This window comes from Gorilla gorilla, chromosome 7 (genome assembly GCF_029281585.2).
Source record: "Gorilla gorilla gorilla isolate KB3781 chromosome 7, NHGRI_mGorGor1-v2.1_pri, whole genome shotgun sequence".
Lineage (NCBI taxonomy): Eukaryota > Metazoa > Chordata > Mammalia > Primates > Hominidae > Gorilla > Gorilla gorilla.
Genome location: NC_073231.2, coordinates 129617644 through 129631770, shown reverse-complemented (window position 1 = coordinate 129631770; position 14127 = coordinate 129617644). Strand labels below are relative to the sequence as shown.

General features: G+C 38.6%; 1 protein-coding gene across 1 annotated transcript in view; it reads right to left on the bottom strand.

Annotated features, from left to right (window-relative positions):
* The window catches only part of FAM91A1 (family with sequence similarity 91 member A1), a 47082-nt gene extending 33742 nt beyond the window's left edge, over nucleotides 1–13340 (bottom strand). The window contains exons 1-8 of the mRNA XM_019032795.4: nucleotides 12986–13340; nucleotides 7583–7667; nucleotides 6446–6597; nucleotides 4422–4479; nucleotides 3654–3721; nucleotides 2973–3086; nucleotides 1668–1758; nucleotides 1201–1263 (exon numbers count right to left, since the gene is read on the bottom strand). Of these exons, the coding sequence (XP_018888340.1) occupies nucleotides 1201–1263; nucleotides 1668–1758; nucleotides 2973–3086; nucleotides 3654–3721; nucleotides 4422–4479; nucleotides 6446–6597; nucleotides 7583–7667; nucleotides 12986–13057 (703 nt within the window). The 5' untranslated portion in view covers nucleotides 13058–13340. The remainder of the gene's footprint in view (nucleotides 1–1200; nucleotides 1264–1667; nucleotides 1759–2972; nucleotides 3087–3653; nucleotides 3722–4421; nucleotides 4480–6445; nucleotides 6598–7582; nucleotides 7668–12985) is intronic.
* Nucleotides 13341–14127: the final 787 nt, after the last annotated feature.

Here is a 14127-nt window from a genome sequence, read left to right as displayed (position 1 = left end):
GGAGGCCGAGGCGGGCAGATTGCTTGAGGTCAGGAGTTCAAGACTGGCCTGGCCAAAATGGTGCAACCCTGTCTCTATGGGTTTTACCTGTAGAGTAAGTTAGCCAGACGTGATGGTGGGTGCCTATAATCCCAGCTATTCGGGAGACTGAGGCAGGAGAATCGCTTGAACCCAGGAGGCAGAGGTTGCAGTGAGCCAAAATCATGCCACTGCACTCCAGCCTGGGCGATAGAGCTAGACTCCGTCTCAAAAAAAAAAAAAAAAAAAAAAATTCACATATGCACAACGTTTAAAATGTGTTATTAAAGAATCACAAACATATGCCAACCCAAAGGTCTGGACACGCTAGAGCATGATATCTTGTCAAGATTCAACACTGATATAAAGAAGTATTTCTGTAATAAGCCCTATCACCACTAATTTGTTAATATTAGGGTCATTCTCTGAAATTTTTTGACACTTTATATTTGATTACACAAATATTCAATATCTAAGTATAATAAAACACAAGAACAATAGTTAAAAGATATGCCACAAGACATACTTGTAACATATAACCTGAACATAGTAAGTGCTTCTATAAATTGGTAAGAAATCTAACCTATAGAAAAAAAAGCATCACTCTGTATTCAAGGATATTGAACATATCAGTATTGTAGTGGCAAAAAAACTGGAAATAATCTAAATTACCAGAAATACAAAATGGTTTTATAAACTGATACATCCATAAAGTGTATGACAAATATACAAGGCTCTTAATATTGGTTTAACTTGGAGAAGTAGGTAAAGGAAGAAGGGAAAAGGAAATAGACAAAAAGACTACAGTAACATGAAAAAATGCACTAGTATGTTAAGTGAAAATGAGAACATACAATTCTATGAGATTACTGAACACATGTAAAAACAGCTACACACTGAACAAGGATTAAAAGGTAACAAAAATTTATAAAAATATTGATGTGATTTGGGATTGTTAGAAATTTACCTTGGGTTTCTATTATTTTAGTGTAGTGTGTACACCAAATACAAAAATGAGAATAAAGAATTTAAGTAAAACCAACGTACTATGTTAAAACGTAATAACGAAGCAATATTTTTCTTGAAATATCCTAACATCTAAGATCCTAGAACGGATGATATGCAATGCTTAGCACCTGATATCCATTCAAAAAACAGTGAAAAATGTTAGCACGGACTTACCTGCTATACAACTGTCATCAGATATTGGTACATCCAGATAAATAAATCCTTTGTTATACAAACCTAAAGAAACAAAAGTACCTTGTTTTAGATGGAACACTACACAACAGTGATTTTTTTTAAAAAACTAATTCCTGGCTTTCTGTAAAGATTCTTACAAATGAATGCTATGTGACGAAAGAAAAAGTAAAATAGAAGAGAAAAAGAATTAAAGTTTTTAAATCTCGGTTTCCTGCATATACTCTGAGGTACAAAATTTTTCTTATCATTCAGTTGCATAAATTTCTAGTGTATGTGACTAATTATAGCCACACTGGAAAACAAAAGACTAAGGTCACATTTCAAACAATAACATGCCTTAGAAACTAGTACTATTGGTACCTACTTGATAAGTAATTGCTAGTAATTGTTGATGGTTTAAAACAAGTTTTTATGTTGACAAAAGACCATTTCTACTAACCACTTACTATGTACTACATTGTAATCTAGTGATCCAGAGAGTTGAGGGCCTGAATCGATGATCTTATCAACAGCGCATTTCTCAGGCAAAGTGCATATCTAAGAAAAGCAAAATATTTTTAATTAAGTTCTGTCCAAATTAACTAATTCACAAGTCTCCTGAAATTTATTTATGTTGAAACCAGTGATTACATGTCATTAGCTCAATGAACTACATATTTATCACTCAATAATTCAAACAAAAAACTGTGCACATAGCCATCAATTAAGGTGCCAAAATATGCAACATACCAACAGAATGTAGAGAACAAACTTACTGTAAGTACCAACATTTGCTGGTTAGTAATATTTGTTCCTTGTGATTGAATTGGAATTAGATCCATCTGCTAATTCAGAATCTCTCTAGCCAGAAATTTAGTCAAACTCCAGATGAATATTGTCAGTAACAGGAAAGTTCACTAGCTTATGATACAGTCTGAGAGTTCCATTAGGAGGTACTTTAGACTGAAGTAAAATTTCTAAGCCTTTCACTCAATGGATTTAGTACGTACCCTGGAAAAAATTAAATGCAGACTAAAAAGAAGCCCACATACTCATTTACATTGCCTCAGCTACGCATAAATACAACCTGGTCTCTAGGTGCCCTCATTACTCCACCCCTTTCCTCTAAACCAATATCCCTTCTAAGATGTGGTCTGACCACTGGGAATATCAACTCTCTTGATCTTGACACTATCACCCCATAAAAGCACCTACCACTTCAGTACAACAGTTCTTTGCAGTGATTAAGAGTACAAGTTCCATGGCGAACTGCCAAAAAATCCTGGACCTTTACTACCACTAAGACATGAGCTGTTACTTAATTGTTCTGTGCTCACTTACCTCATCTGTGAAATGGGGGTACAAATAATACATACCTCTGGGGCTGTTATGAGAATTAAGTAAGACAATATAAAAAGCACTTGTAACAGAGCTTGGCACATCTAGGACACAGCAGGTATTCAAAAGTGTTAGCCAGTATTATTGTTGTAGGTAGCTGTGGCATCATGTTACTTTACATGAAGCTTCTATCTAATTAACATCCCCAGATAACTGTACTTGAACCAAGTCAAGTCTCCCTCACCATTAAAGAGTATCTCAAAAACTCACCAATATTCTAGTCTACTAAGATCATTTTAAATTTTAAATTTAAGTTTCCTTTTCTTCAGGAAAACAAAATAATGTTACTTTTTAAAAAATTGTAAGCTATAATTAAAAATTGTAAAATAAACTAAAAAATAAAACTTCTATGTTTAACTTTTAAAGATTTCTACCTTGATGTCATCTTCTGTGATATAGCCAGCCTGCACCACCCACCACGCCTCTATGGCAATTTCCACTGGCTTTATTGGTAGAAGATCACGGGCTGTTTTCCTTCTGAAGAATTTCTGCAATGGTACAAACACTTGAGAATTTGCAATCTAAAACTACCACTTTCTTCTGTCATCAATCATTATCATAAGATTGTTTCTAATGGACTAAATAAATATCTTCTTAAAATCTTCATGTTTTAAAATCTTAACAATTCTAGATATTAACATATTGTATGAAGAAAGTCATTCTTAAATTGTTTCAAAATAAATTGTTTCAAAACAGTAATTGTTAAATCCAGATTTACTTCCAGAAACTCAAGTGAAACCCAGGCAGTGAAAAATGCATTTGAAAATGCAAACACTTCTTTCACCCACTAAGTGAACGGTACAAGTAGAATGAGCAAATAAAAAGACTAAGAGAACAAAAATAATTTTTAAAAATAAATGTTTTATGCATTAAAAATTTTAAATAATCATTTATGCTATAACCTAGAGAATACTGAGGAGTTCTTTTTGTATTGTTTCTGTGTTAAGTACATTTTATTTGGTCAAAGACATACAATTCATTATTTCTACCACTTAAAAAAACTAATCAAACTGTGTGATGAGGCCAAAACAATGAAAAAGAAAGTACTAACTTACTTTTGATGATCTACACTGATTCATAAGATCAATATACTGGTTTCTTCCTATGCCAAGAAGCCTTAGACCTGAAAAAAAGTCTTTCCTTTAAAAACATTTAACATATCTTGAAATCTCAATATGTTCACAAGTGATTGTAGGAAAAACCCGAGCTTATTTTCAACTTTCAATTACTAATCAAATATCAATATCAAATTAAAAGGACGTCTTCAACCAAAACATAAATGAAAGCTAAACTTTGGGAGAGATGAATTCAAGATGACACTTCTAACAAAAACATTTTAAAAAAGCAGAAGTCCTGCCAATTTTAGGAAGTCAAAATGTAATTCTCAGTGAAAGCTTCTTAAACAACAGAATTATGACACATTCAAAATATACACTTTGCCAAAGTAAGCATACTAAAACAGCAGCAAGTTAAGTTACTAAAAACTGTATGTCACCCTGCAAAAATACTGTGCACAAGTTTTCCTCCCACATTCAATATACACACAGCCCAAGTATCAGAAAGAACTTCATTCTCTGGAATTATATAGATTAGTCCTATTTTTCTGATTCTACCACTCTCAAATATGCCTCTCTTAGACATTTAGAGTAAATCTTACACATGCATCTGGTATCATCTGATAAAATTCTCACTGATAATGTTGCTTACTGTTCTCATTTTTCACATATTTCAGGTTAAAAACACACATTACAATATTCACAGATGACAGGATGCACAAAGACACAACCTAAACATTACCTTCTTCAGCACAATTAAATACTTACAGTCAGCAGCAGTAAAATTGGGCAATGAATCATAACTTTTCTCACTGTTCATAATATCCTTTTAAAAAGAAAAATTTTAAATTTGAAATCTAAAATGTCCTTAAATAAAAATGTATATAAATACGATATTATTACAGCTAATAACAATGATTATTACAGGAAGCAGTAAGATCATAGTTTGGCTACCTAGAGCATACATGCCACCCTGTGGCACTTCCCACACATGTTCCCAACCCAGTAATTAAAGGGCAGATTTTCAGGTCTAGGTTTCTTACGAGGCTCTCTACGAATCCCAGGCAGCTGCCCCATAACCTCTGCCCTGTGGAAGCTATGTAAGTAATGGCTCCATTAGAGCTCAGGGTTCCAGCCTCTCCACATTTCATACCTGATCCTAGATCTCCACCATGAGAGAAAGCCAAATAATGTGGCACAGCTCCATCAACATGCACTACCAATGAAGACTACAACCACTTAGTGGCCTTTGATCCCACAAGTCCCAATCTGTAGAAGAGTTAAACTTTGTATCCAGCTTTTTCTGCCCCAATCTGTTTCTCCAATAACAAACCCACTGCTTCCTGTGGGGATAAGGCCCATTTTCTACCGAGGAACTATACCCAATGATAGAAGAACAGAAACCAGAATGCAGCAACCATGTGGATGTAACTGAAATGAAAGCTGATAAGTGAAACAAAAACTCCACCTATTTTGGCTCCCAAATTTGTGGACTACACTAGAAAAATAAAGAGACAGCAGTATGTACTCTATTTCCTGATTAGCTGCCACCTTCATTATGCTACCCTGGTTCTTCACTATGCTACCTGGGCTATCGGGCCTCTCGCTTTCCTCCAGGATTTCCTCCAAAAGAGGAACACGGGATGCATGGGACTGCAGAAGCGCCCATGAAGGAGGGGCTTCTAGAGATAAGCGAAGGGAGCAAACAGCAAAGCACACATCGTAAGTAGGGCTAACCTCATGTTACCACACGTTCCCAACTCCTTTAGTTCTAGGCTCCTCTCTGCTCTTCAAGCGGCTAGTGAGCCCTAAACAGAAGCACTCAAACATAATTAAGGAGCAAATGAATACTAAATAAATACTGCCAATCTTTCATAAAGCTCACTTGAAAACAGTATATAACTAGTATTAAAGTTATCCAATACAAGCCTAAAAGCTGTCTTTGGAAAAAGGCTAACAACTAAAAGTTAATAATTATAGAAAGAGATTAACAGCCAAGACTACTAACATATTTCTCTTTTCTGGCACCTGTATTATATAATGTTGGGTCTACGTCATCATTCATTCTTTAGACAGTTAGTGAATAGTTAAATACATTAATTTTCTTTTCTTTTCTTTTTTTTCTTTTGAGACAGTCTCACTGTGTCACCCAGGCTGGAGTGCAGTGGCGCTATCTCGGCTCACTGCAACCTCCACCTCCCAGGTTCAAGCGATTCTCCCACCTCAGCCTCCTGAGTAGCTAGGATTACAGGTGCACACCACCACGGCTGGCTAATTTTTGTACTTTTAGTAGAGATGGGGTTTCACCATGTTGGCCAGGATGGTCTTGATCTCCTGACCTCATGATCCACCCACCTTGGCCTCCCAAAGTGCTGGGATTACAGGCGTGAACCACTGCTCCCAGCCTAAATACATTAATTTTCTCAGAACATAATGTTCAATTCTGTCACCCACGTTTTCAACCTTAATCACGTTTTAAAAAGCAATAAATTTTACACAGACTCTGCCAACATAAATGACTGATCAATGCTACAACAGCACAAAGGGTCAATAGCACCTTCAAGACCAGAAGAGAAATAGACAGCTTCCCAATGTAAAAACATCAATAAGGATAAGTACTTGTACAGTGTGGCTCAAACAGTTAACAAGCCACCAATAGTCCTTTTTACACTATAAGTTCTGAAAGAGTGTCCACCGCAGACGACAGCTGAAGAGCTGGTGAACATCTGCAAAAAGTCCCAGACATGTAGTCCCATCCCATTCCCAGTGGCTCACCCACACTGTAAACTCACCTCCATAATCCCAGTATAATATGAAAATGGTGTTATCCTCAAGCCCTTCACCATAATATCCGATAGATGGTAAGGGTACAGCATGAGATGATCTCGGCTGTACTTTAGCAGTTCCTCATAGTATCTGCGTTCATCTTTCTTGACATGTTTAACTGCACAAAAGAGGGAAATTGTCCAGTTTTTTTCAGGTTTCTTATAGTTATATATTAACTATGAACACTTTACAAACCAACAGTAATTTAAAAGAAAAGTATGTAAATTACAAGAGAACAAATAAAATATTCTAAGTTGGAACAAAGAAATATATCACATGAAATGGATTTTAGAGTATAGAAGTAAAATGAATAATAGGACAGATTAGTAGAGAATAATTCTTGCCAAACGAGAAAACAAGCATGGAACTACCAGCATGCCCCCCAGAAAGGTACAAAACAGAGATTTATTGAATTGTATTCTACTACCTTACAAGAGAGCCAAACTGAACGCTCGTTTTCAATGAAGTCAAGTCTATTTTTAAAAATTATTTGCTGCTTTTTTAGTTTTTAAATGTAAAAAGCCCTCTGACTTTCATGGAAAATGTTCATGAAGAAAAACAATGTCAGAAATACTATGCTTAAAATAAGAGTAACAAACAGGAGTGAAAGACTACCAGGGCAACAGAATAGACTAACCAAAATAATCTGATAAATAAACAAATTATTTTTTAGAAAGAAGAAAAAAAAAATCATGGAATGAACTATGTTTAAAATGTGTCCCAATTATTATAGAAAGTTTTTCATATTATTTGGAAAATTTATGGAGACAACCCAAAGTCAAAAATTACTAAGAACTAATATACTTTTTCTTTTATGGCATATTTTCTTACCTCAGGCAAAAAGAGGACATTTGAATTAAGATTATTTTATAGATAAAATGAGTCCATAAACAGTACTCTAAAAATAATTTTTATCAGAATTAGAATGAAAAATCTACTTGCTAATACAAGTTGTTGTTAGGTGGAATGGATCAGTGTAGAGTTTCTTAAAGTCTGTACATGGAATAATCTCAGTACTATGAAATATGTATTGAAAAGAAAGATTTACGAATGTGAAAGAGTAATGGTCAGTTCCACCCCGATATAAACATGGCTCTACTTACCTAAGTTATTTCTATATCGTAACTGATTGCGGATACTGTACAGGACAACCTGCTTTTCATATTCTCTCTGTGAATTTCCAAGACTCTAGGAGAAATTTCAAAAAGATTTTAAACAACTTCCAAACTGAACAATAGTACTATTTTTTTCCCATAACACACTTTAAAACCACGACCCCCATTTTTATCCTGGCATCTCTAATTTGCAGAATTAAATAAAAAATATTTTCTTAAATGTTATTATACTAACTTTCCTGCTACAGTATTCAGAGCAAAAATTCAATGTATTTTCAGTCTGCCTTTCTAAAAGAGTTTACTAAAATTATCCAAAGTATTTAATATCAAATAAAAACCGGTAGGTGAGTGTAACTTCACTTTAGTTAACAAAGAACTAAGTTCTGCTTATAAAGATTTCCTTCCTGACTGCTATATTAAGTGGTTGGATAGATGGTTTCCTGCCCCTACATTTATTTAAATTTAAGAATGGCAACTAAGGACAGATACATCCCTCTTTGATAATTGTAGCTGAGGGTTATAATTATTAAAGATTAGGATTTCTGGAAAATTTACATTTAAATGTACGTAAGATTGTTTCTTAAAAATGCAATCTCCTCTGGCCTCATTAGAAAGCATTTAGACAATTTTAGAATTCGGAGCCATTTTTAATAAGCTAAAGTCTTTCTAGTTATGCACTTAGTGTTTTGTTGCAGTGTTCCTGAAAGCAAACAACTTTTGCCTGATTATAGTTAACATTATATTCACTGTGAGACCATAAACTTGATTTAATATATGACTGCTATCCTCCTCCTAATTTCTAGGTATGGTCTTTCCAACACACTATAAAGTGAAATTAGACATCTTAGGAAAGTAATGACAGAAAGATCAGAGGATTTAGTTCATCGTATTTCTTACTCATAGGTAAGCCAAAACCAAAGACAGGTCCCTACATCTTTCACTTAAGGCAATCTTCACAATAAGACAGATGAAACTCACATCTAAGTAAGCCGACCCATAACTGGACCCATTGGTAGGTAATATTTTAAGAAAAATGGAACATGATGTGTCCCATTTTAACTGTACAATTATGTGCGGTTGGCCCTTGGACAACACGGGTTTGAACTGCATAGGTCCACTTACACTGGGATTTTCTTCCTCCTCTGCCACCCTGAACAGCAAGACCAACACTTCCTGTATTTCCTCCTCCTCCTCCTCCTCAGCCTACTTGATGTGAAGAGAAGGATGAAGACCTCTGTGATGAGCCATCTCCACTTAATGACTAGAAAATATTATGATTTTCATAATAGCATTTTCTTTTCTCTAGCTTATTGTAGTACAGCATATATTAACAATATATATAACATACAAAATATGTGTTCATCAACTGTGTTATGGCCGAGGCTTCCAGTCAACAGTTATAGGCTATTAGTAGTTAACTTCCAGGGAAGTCAACAGTTATAGGCTATTAGTAGCTAACTTCTGGGGAAGTCAAAAGTTATACATGGATTTTCAACTGCACAGGGGTGCAGCACCCCTAAACCCATGTTGTTCAAGAGTGAGCTTTCTTCCTGCATTTAGCTTAGTTTATCACAGGCTAAGCCAGAACCCACGGTAGAACCAGAATGTATGTGCTTATCTTACTTTCATCAGTCTTAACATTATAAGGGGTTAAGAGTAGATCTCAATGTAGAGAAACTACTCTACCATCCTCTTTGTAGCATCAATGCCAGGGTCGTTGTACTGACAATATTTAGAGGATTCAAAATAGCACACTTTTAAAGGTTTTCTCTGTCTCTACTGCTAAATAAAAGTCTCTTTCTCAGGGAACACAAATACACACACATGCATACTCAAACAAGCACACAATTTTGCTAAAATCTAGCTTGAGGTTTTGCTCTTCTGTTTCAAAATAAGTCTCTTAATACACTACCTATGAAATTTGTAAGCTTTGGCTCTCAGCATTAAGTAATAACTGGTCCTGAACCTATCAATCAATACACGAGTGAACACAAATTTCTAAAACCCACATTAAAAGTTGGCTTTATTTTTCACTAGCCAAGTATGTAATATAAATTGCTTCATTCTGAGATTCTTGGGCTCCCTGGGCCCCCCTCCTACTCCTACCCCACATCTCCCACCATTCAAATTTTAAAACACTGTTGCCACTAGAGAAGGTGACTTTTTAAAAAGAAGAAAAAAAAAAAGTAATTTTTACCCCAAGTCAACTCTAGCCCTGCAGAAATACTGACCAGGTCTGACAAATGAAGTTGGGCTGCATATGAAAGGAACTACATCAGATCAAACGGCGATGTAAGAATAAGACACTAGCTATAAAGCACCCATCACAGATTATGCTAAAAACACAAAGATTTTCTGAAACCTTTGCTCCTACAGACTCCAATCCCAGCATATACATCCCCAGGTACACCCCTGTGCCCCATCAAAAAATTTTTTAAATTGACCCTTCTTGGATGATACAGAACCTTATCATAAGATTTCCCTCAAAATAAAAGGACTATTAATTATTTTGGATAAAGAATACAAGATATTGGTAAACTACAGAAAAATCCTGAAATAATGGCCCCATCCACAATTTTTTATATATTTTTTAAAAGTCTATCATGACCCATACCACATTTTTTTAAATGTCCTCTCATCCACATAAAAATGAATTAGCTTAAAATACATTTTTTAAAAATCTAAATCACCTGCCCCTAGCTTATAGAACTGGAAAATGAGTCATTTTCAAGGTAAACCCATCAAAACTTACTGGAAACGACATTGAAGTGTCTAAAAATCTATAATGCCAAAAGACAAATTCTTTCCACAGAAGGAATATTCCCCAAGTTTAAACTGACTGAGCTTTAGGTGCTCAGCCACAAATACTAAAAGCCAAGTATGTGAGAGGTGCTCATGGGACAAAAGCAAAGCCAGTATTATAACCAGAAAATGCACCATAGTGGGGTAAGCTCTATGACAGGTGAGGAATACAATGCAATGGTAAGATAGCCTAGGGGCAACCACCACAGATTTAGGTGGTCAGGGAAACCTCCCAGGAGCAGTATCAGAGTGAGAATCAAAATATGCTATTAATACAAGCAATATAAAGGAGACAAGCAGTAATAAGGTTGGGTTTGCATTTCAGAAGCCTCACCCCCAGAGTAGCATGAAGAATGCAGAGAAAGTCCTATTCTAAGAGCAAGAGACCAGAGAGAAGGCTGATGTAGTAATCTCAGATGGAGCTCGGCCTAGGGAAGCAGTGATTAGGCTAGAGAAGGTCCTTGGAAGTAAACTTGTACAGATGTTTTGCAACATCTACAAATGGCCAACCTTATCCTAAGCTAAAATAGCCGCTGTTTTTCAAGTGATTTTAAAAACAAAAACATAATTAATTTCACATTTAGACCTAATTTTAACTGTCCCGTGATTATTTTTAAATAGTCATGACTACGTTTTAGAAACTCTTTTGCCAATACTAATTAAAGTCAAATATTCATGTTGGATATAATCTCATCACTCATCTTTCTTCCAGTATACTACATTTATTCTGATGAAAAGAGTAGAGAAAAAATGGAAACAAAGAAAAGAAGAACTGTTTGTTCTTCTTGTGTCTTTGGATTTGCCACAAAACCCTAAAGTACAAAAGTGTCCTTTAAAGCCTTTATTCAAGATTAACAAAAGAAATTTATTCCTTCAGGTTTAGAGCTTTGTTCTCCCAGTTTAAGATAAATGCCACATGGGCAGCCACTGACACCCAAGAATTCAAGTTCTTTAAATTTATCTTTCTCGGTTTTTGCTACATTAAAGTGAAAGCATTTTCTTGGCCACATGATGCATGACCAGAACCTTAATATTCACTTCCTGGCACTAAATCCCCAAGGGAGGAAGGGAGCAAAGTAAACTAAACTATAATAATCCTTATACTGGCTGGGCACTGTGGCTCACGCCTGTAATCCCAGCACTTTGGAAGGCCGAGACGGGCGGATCATGAGGTCAAGATATCGAGACCAGCCTGGCCAACATGATGAAACCCCGTCTCTACTAAAAATACAAAAATTAGTTGGGAGTGGTGGCGCGCACCTGTAGTACCAGCTACTCGGGAGGCTGAGGCAGGAGAATCGCTTGAACCCAAGAAGCAGAGTTTGCAGTGAGCGGAGATCACACCACTGCACTCCAGCCTGGGCAACAGAAGGAGACTCTGTCTCAAAGAAATGAAAATAAAAATAAAAATAAATAAATAATCCTTATATACCATCACTGCCACCATTCCAAACTTCCCAAAAATGCCACTGCCGAGTGCCAACAGAAAACTGAATTTCACTCTCGACCAAGTATAATGGGAGGAAGCGAAGGTCAATCTATGACCAGAGCAGCAGTGCGTTATCTGTAGCCCATATCACTACTTTCGTAAGACTTAAAACCATCTGCTATGTTACGTATTTATTCATTTATTTGTTTACGTCTATCTTTCTTTAGTAAAATGTAAGCTCCATGAAGACAGTCTTTGTCTTGTTGACTGTTGCAAATTACCTGCACCTAGAGCAACGCACAGCACCTAGTAGGTGGTCAATAAATATCTATTAAACAACTGAGTAAAACAGACTAAAAAAATCGAGCATTAACTTTCAAAAACCTCATGTCACTCTTGTTGAAACATCTCTGATAAACCCATCTTCTCTGGAGGATAAAGTCCAACAAAACAAAGCACACAAGCACCTTCAAAATCTGGCCCTGACCACTTTTCCAGGCTCATCTGCTACCAGCCCCGCGCACTCAAAAAACTTCAACTCCAAACATGTCAATCCACACTCTGGTGATACAGTCACTTGCTACTCATGAGACATGTTCTTTCACTCATCCAAGCTTTGTAAAATGACTTTCCCTCCCCCCTGGAAAAATCTTTATTCCCTCTTATTTAACTCTTATTCGTCCTCCAAGGCCCAATTTAAGTGCCTGCCTTACAAATCCTTCCAACTCTCCCAGGATAATTTCTCCCTCCCTCTGCTCTCACATATACTACAATGCAGGTGTGTATGAGCTGCTATCATCCTGTATCGTGTTCGTTTGTTTCCCATCCCTTTCCCACCATCCTAAAATTCTGGAGGTCAAGGACCGTGTTTAAAATCTCTATCGCAGGTGCCTGGCTGAATGTATGCTGCGGGCAAAGGCGCCAGTCGAGTCCTGTGGACACCATGCCATCCCATTTAGCGATCGCCCCGTCCTGGCCCTGTGGCCCCACAGCCGTCCCCTCCTCGCCCTGGGCTGAGGGTCCGTCTCCCCAAGACCACGGAGGAGTAAAGAAAGGGTGTCAGCCGGCAGCAGCCCGCTCGGGCCCCGCGAGCGAGGCAAGCAGGTGACCGCTGGGCGGGCCGAACCCGTCAGGGGCCCGGTCCCAGGTTCCAGCCGTACCTGTCTCACGTTGGCCGGCAACTTGTTCCAGGGGTAGTTGTGCCGGATGTGGAACTCCACGTCTATGTTCATGATGCCGCGGCCAGGGCCGGCGGCCGGGGCCGCCACTGCGACCCACACTACGCCTCCCGCCTGCCCGCCCGCAGCCTGTCAGCGGAGCGACGCGGGAGGCCCCGCGCCTCACACTGCAGAAGGCCCAGGCTGCCCCATGGCCTAGGCTCCCGACAGTTCAGCGCGGCCCGAGCCAACCGAGTACAAGAGCAGCAGCGATTGGAGGCTGGATCGCCTGAACAGCTCCAAGTTTCTTCCTAGTTTCGGGCCGCCGGAAATGGCTCTGGGCACACGTCACTTCCGCCGGGTGGCGCGCGGCCGGAGGGGCGGGGCACGGACTGGCCTCTAGCCACGCCCTCTACAGGCTGCGGGGCGGGGCGACGAGAAGTACGGGGAGGTTCCCGGGTGAGCGTTTTCCGCCGGCGCGCTTCGTCTCCCCGTTTCAGTCTCTGAATGAACGGCGATAGTCGCTTGGGTCTGCGTTGCCGTTGCTGATGACCCAGTTTACTCAAATTGTAAAGCCGGAGGCACTGGGGTCGGTTTTCAGAGAAAAGCGACCTGGGAAGCGGGCCGGCAGTGGCTGGCTTTACATTGGAGGGCGGTGCGCTCGCGGGGGTTCTCCACAGGCCATATCGGAACCCGGGCCAGTGAGACGGGGCGGGGGGTGGGGGGGACGGGTCCAGGGCCCTGGGGAAAGAAAGAATCTCTAAGTCAGATCTTGCACCGGGTTGAGCGAGAAGCATGGGCAGTGGGAGAGCAAAGGTCTGGTAAGCCCTCTTCCCTTCCGCGGTGTGCTGCACGTCATTGGGCTCCACTTCCCAAGAAGATCCAAATTCTGACAATGCAGGGATTCAGGGAGCTGAAATTTTAAACAGTGGTGCTGACAGGTCGAGGCAGCCTACAGGGCTGACAGAGAGAGACCCTTGCCAACTTTGTCATGCAGCCTGTCGGTTTCTGCTTTATTCTGCTCCACACAAATGCCTCCAGAGTCACTTCTTAAAAGCAAAAATCCAGCATGTCTTAATTTCAGATTGAGTGATAAGGTCTTTGGGAATAATTTCTTTCAGAAGTTGTTACACTGCTTTAGCAAA